At 38.0% G+C, this 6,273-nt stretch overlaps 1 protein-coding gene across 1 annotated transcript; it reads right to left on the bottom strand.

Annotated features, from left to right (window-relative positions):
• Nucleotides 1-5,127: 5,127 nt before the first annotated feature.
• On the bottom strand, nt 5,128-5,919 carry LOC137645315 (uncharacterized). The gene has a single exon (XM_068378129.1). It carries the CDS (start codon nt 5,917-5,919, stop codon nt 5,128-5,130), a length of 792 nt encoding a protein of 263 aa, XP_068234230.1.
• Between the last annotated feature and the right edge of the window lie 354 nt (nt 5,920-6,273).

Genomic DNA, 6,273 nt, shown 5'->3' with positions numbered 1-6,273 from the left:
CTCTGATAAATCAATCGTCCAGATACAAGGAGGCTCTGATGTCTCTTGAGTGCAGTATTCTGCTACATTTAGCAAAAGTTTAAATGCAATTCCTGCCTCTTAAACTCCTCTCTAGAACTGAGAGAGAGATCTATTGGAGCTAAAACTAAAGGAGGTTTTCCTATGAAAGGTAATTGTAATCTTCCTTCACAAGATGTACTGACCAAAGGTCTGCTCCCCTCTTCTCCCAAGATTGCCAGAATTTAAGTAGTCTGGCTCTACTGTCTGAAGGCAAAAACAGACAGACTCTGCTTCGCCTTGTGACCAGGCTGACATGAGACTTTAAATAGTTCATGATTTCGATGTCTCCATGGAGAACTTTGACTTCTGAACGAAGGCATTGAGAGCAGTTACATCCAGGACCGGATAAAAGCCTCCATCTCCCAAAAGAGAGACATTGGTGTTGCAAAGTCTGATTTGCAGAGAGGTCATATCAGAGTAACTAACAAAGGAGGTTTCACTAGGAAAAAGATTTCGCATCCATCCTAAAGGAATAGCACGGACCTCAAAGTTATCCTGCCCCATTGTCTGGATCCCTTAAGAGATTCAGCAATCCACCCAAGGGGCTGTAAAAATCTCTGTGGGGCTGCCACAAGGTCCTCGACCTTAACGTGGTTAGACCTCCACCCTTGCTATCCTGGAATACCTGATAAGGAAGCTGGCTTCATAAGTTTATATGTCTCATTTACCTGCATTCCTTGAGAGATCAGCAATCCACCCAGGGGGCTGTAACAGTCTCTGTGGGGCTGCCACAAGGTCATCGACCATAACGTGGCTAGACCTCCACCCTATATGATATATCTGTATTAGATGTTGTTATGACGTTGTTACTGTTTAAAGAATGATTTATTGTTAAATTATTCTCATCATTTATTTATCTCCTTATTTCCTTTCCTCACTGGGCTATTTTTTCCTATTGGAGCCCTTGGGCTAAAAGTATCTTATTTTTCCAACTAGGGTTGTAGCTTGGCTAGAGATAATAATAACAATAATCTCGTACCTCAGATACAAGATCTAGAGGCCAGGTTATTCAGAGGAAAAAAGAAAGCTGTCTTTCCTTGGTGCTTCTGAGACTCTAAACAGTCTCCCACCATCCTTAAAGCTTCATTGATGACCGCGTGTAAATTCAGGGTGTCGAACGTGGAGCAACAGGCATAAAATAATTTGGAAACTAATCATAAAAACTTTCATGAGTTTCCAAATCAACTGAATGACGAAAGGAATAAGGATCTTCTCCTTCTGAGAATCTCAACTTCATCAGGAGAAAAGTGATGACCAATGTCTTCTACTGACAAACATCTTGTAAGACGTGGCGCCGAACGTCCTGAAAGACGAGGCGCCGAGCGTCCTGAAATACGAGGCGCCGATCGTCCTAAAAGACATGGCGCCGAACGTCCTGAAAGACATGGCGCCGAACGTCCTGAAAGACGTGGCGCCGAGCGTTTTGAAAGACGAGGCGCCGAGCGTCCTGAAAGACGAGGCGCCGATCGTCCTGAAAGACATGGCGCTGATCGACCTGAAAGACGTGGTGCCGAGAGTCCTGAAAGACTTGGCGCCGAGCATAAAATGATCTTCATTATGGCACGGCGCGTTCAGTTCATCAGAGGGTTCTCATGGCCGACTGGCGCTCTGGAACAAAAACCGTGACTATGTTGGTTCGTAAGCATCATAGTATTGCTATTAGCAAATGTGATGCAATGCAAGACTCTAACAGCAATGTTAGTAGCTTAACGTTCAACGCTCTTTGCTTTCCCATGGCAAGGGCGAGCATTCTTGGGAACGTCAAAAGGAAGGCTCGAGAGGACGTCTGCTCGTGAGCTAACGCCTCTCGTTTCTTTAGGCCGATCGACATTCCTTCTCCCAGGGGTTGGGGAGGTTGGAAGAGGTCTAAGGCTAGGAAAAAACGTCCACTGTGCTGAATAAATTCACTGCACTAATTTAGCACTGAAACTTGAACTTTTAACTCTTACACAAAAGACCATAATTAGTCCTGCCCATTGTGATAGATCTTTCTCTACTGCCAAGGGCTTGAATGAGAATGCAAAATCGTTTCTAGTTCTTGCTATATAAAAATGTAACAAAACATTTTTTATAAAATATCTTCATTGCAAATAAATGTTTGAACACACTTACCCGGTAGTTACATATAACTACCAGTAAAGATAAAAGTTATACATACTCACCCAGTAGTTATATATAACTACCGGGAAAGTTACATGTTGTATGATTCAAATAAACAGATATAGGAATAACATATATAAATGCAAACAACCCTTAATTCTTAAAGGTTCCCAAAAATAGTGATTTGTTATTATTAAAATTAACAGATATCGCAATAACGTATATATATATATATACATATATATATATATATATATATATATATATATATATATATATATATATATATATATATATGATAAATTTTTTGCACATTTAAACGTGTTTCTTTCATATTTCAAATAAGCCATATATATTAATACATTAAAGTCTGGATTCTCTTAACGACCTCGGGATCAGAGCCCAAGGCGGAACCATCCAAAGACTATGATATCGGACCGGCGGGGATTTGAAACCTCGTCCAGGATATCTGTATGCCAGTGACCATACCACTCCGCCACGAAGAAAGATTAAAGTCAATGACAATTCTTCTATACATATACCTGTCAAATTCAGGTTTTCTGTACTTAGAATTGAAATCAACCCATCTTCACCATTGTAGCTAATTGGTAGGTTTGGGACTTGGCATTCGATTAATGATAAATTTTTTGCACATTTAAACGTGTTTCTTTCATATTTCAAATAAGCCATATATATTAATACATTAAAGTCTGTATTCTCTTAACGACCTCGGGATCAGAGCCCAAGGCGGAACCGCCCAAAGACTATGATATTGGACCGGCGGGGATTTGAACCCTCGTCCAGGATATCTGTATGCCAGTGACCATACCACTCCGCCACGAAGAAAGATAAAGGTCGTTAAGAGAATCCAGACTTTAATGTATCAATATATATGGCTTATTTGAAATATGAAAGAAACACGTTTAAATGTGCAAGAAATTTATCATTAATCGAATGCCAAGTCCCAAACCTACCAATTAGCTACGATGGTGAAGATGGGTTAAATTCAATTCTAAGTACAGAAAACCTGAATTTGACAGGTATATGTATAGAAGAATTGTCATTGACTTTTATCTTTCTTCGTGGCGGAGTGGTATGGTCACTGGCATACAGATATCCTGGACGAGGTTTCAAATCCCCGCCAGTCCGATATCATAGTCTTTGGGCGGTTCCGCCTTGGGCTCTGATCCCGAGGTCGTTAAGAGAATCCAGACTTTAATGTATTAATATATATGGCTTATTTGATATATATATATATATATATATATATATATATATATATATATATATATATATATATATATATATATATATATATATATATATATATATATATATGTAAACGACCCTTAAATCTTAAGGGTTTCCAAAAATAGTGGATTGCTACACTTTACAATCGGATCACATATGTGAATATACGAATAATACTAGAATCCCAACATCGAAAGAAAATAAACAACGATATCAAGAATTGTTGGGACTGCATCGTATTTTCATGAGAACTACGCAGTGAAAATTAACAATACGCTAGTTCTATTTAATCTTTGAAAATAGTATCGATGATTTAAAGAACGAATACAAAAAACACAAAAAATTCTCAAAAATTAATATAATCTTTTTATATTAAAAGTTAAATACTTATTGTACGTTAGATTTCCTTTTCATTCTTTACAAGATAAAGCAAAGAAAAGAATTATGCAACATATTACGTAGTACTATGTTGCTTACGTCACACGATTGTGACGTCATAGAGATGGTGGAACGATCTCCACCATCAGGTTTAAAGAGTAGGTTTGTAAGTTTTACAGTAAGGGGAAAAACTCCCATTCCTACCTCTGTTAAGATACAAACGTAGTTAAAGCACTAACACTCAGTAAAAATAAAATCCAACCAGCAAAGGCTAAAAATAAATTGTACATCACCAAGATAACTGTAATATACAGGTTATAGCAAGTGAAAATTCCAGCATCTTGCCGCTAGCGCAGCAGGGAATATATGAGGGTTCCTGGAATGGTTCCTAGGTACCTCGCTAGGGCGCAGGGGTGGTACACCTGGCTATCCAATCGGCGATTGGCGCGAGATTTGAATTTTCTGCCGTGACGTCAGGGACGTAAGCTATATATATAACTACCGGGTAAGTCTTATGTTTAAAAATTTAAAATCATCACAGAAAATAACGTTCACTGATATCAAATAAACTAAGAATAATGTCTTATAATTTGCGTAAACTATCAGCAATTAATTAAGGATTAAATCATTAAAATATATAGAAATAAATACAAGGGAATGTGAGCGAAATAATTTTGGAACACCAACTTAAAAACTGCTGAAAGAAAATGGCTAACAGAAAATTACCAAAGGCATGACTAAAATGAATGACTAATTTTGCATAACATGATATCAATATTTGACATTCTCCCCACCTTAAGGGCGAAGGCACTCATCTTAACAAGTTTCACACTAAGGAGATGAGTGGGTGTCTGGATATTTATTTGGACAACCCAACATAGGAATGATAACAAGCCTGTAGGTTATAACATGCTGTATCATCAACTGAAGTCACAGAGTACAACTCAAATTATTTAAACAAGTCATTTAAAAATCTAATTTGGGAGGTCTTTTAATTTGACGACCCTTCTTAGAATACATGTTACCATCAACAACAGTATTTTCATTAGGATTCTGTTCAGCTGTCTTATCATCTATTACATCAATATTCATTTCAGAATTATCATTTACATGTTCAGGGTCTTCTACAAAAAGATTCTTTAAACCAGGGTTCAAGTGAGCATTAATCTCCAAATCATAAAGTCTTTGTATTGATCTGTTAACAATACCCTTCCTGTTTTTAGGATCAACACTGCGAATCAACCCATTCCTTCCAGGGTATACATTCACAATCACTCCAATAGGCCACTGTAATCTGGGCATATGATCTTCTTTAACAAGCAGAGTGCTACCAACATTCTATCTACATTTTTGGTTAAACCCCTTAACTACAGGAGGTAGATTGGCTAAGTAATCTTTTCTCCACACATTCCAAAACTGTTCCAGCCTTTTATCTCCAATTTCTTCTCTATCACGTAGATCATCTGGAGTTACAACATATGGTTCAATGTCAACAGGGGGTTTAGAAGTTATATTCCTACCAAGAATAACATGAGAAGGGGTAAGATAATGTTCAAGGTCTGGCTCATCACTCACAAAGGTCAGAGGTCGAGAGTTTATGCACGCCTCAATTTCTATAAGAGTAGTCTCTAATTCATTCTTGATTACATATCTAATTCCCAAAGTCTTTTTCAAGGCTATTTTAACTGACCCCACAAGTCCCTCAAACCATCCTCCCCACCATGGTGATCTTGGTACGTTAAACCTCCATTTAGGTGCTAAGTGTCCAAATACCTTCTGCACTTCCGAGGAGGTTGCAACAAAGGTTTTGGCATTGTTAGAATAAATTACACTCGGAATACCTCGAAGGGCAGCAAATCTCCATAAAGCCTGCATAAAATCGACCAATGACATAGACCCCGTGAGTTCCAGATGTACTGCTCTAACTATAGCAGAAGTAAAAAGCAACTTATATAATTTCTTCCCTGGATAATCTGCACTAAATACTGGCCCTGCCAAATCTATACCTGTAACTGCAAAGGGGGTTGCTGGAGTAACCCTAAAATCAGGCAATGGGGCACCAGGTTGACTACAAGGACGGCTATCATGCCGGCAACAATCTAGACACTGAGGTACAACAGTCTTAGCCATTCTTCTTACAGCAGTTACATGAAAACTAGATCTTAATGATGAAACAATGCTGTTTACACCAGCATGTTTTAGAAACTTATGTTGAAACTGTACTAAAAGCTTGGAGAAATGTCCTTTAGGAAGAATGACTGGGTGTTTTGACTCATAACCCAAGTCAGAAAATTGAAGTCTACCCTTTATCCTCACAATACTTTTATCATCAATAAATGGATCCAGTTTTCTTAATCTAGAATCTTTAGGAATCAACCTTTGATCAGACAAAGCTTGGATTTCATTGGGAAAACTTCTCTTTGCACTACATAAATCAACCTTGCTTTAGCTTTATCTAATTCTTCAGTAGTAAAACCACCAGTA

The sequence above is a fragment of the Palaemon carinicauda genome, chromosome 8 (genome assembly GCF_036898095.1).
Source record: "Palaemon carinicauda isolate YSFRI2023 chromosome 8, ASM3689809v2, whole genome shotgun sequence".
NCBI classification, from domain to species: domain Eukaryota; kingdom Metazoa; phylum Arthropoda; class Malacostraca; order Decapoda; family Palaemonidae; genus Palaemon; species Palaemon carinicauda.
The sequence above is the reverse complement of the archived record's forward strand: the minus strand, read 5'-3'. Positions and strand labels throughout refer to the sequence as shown.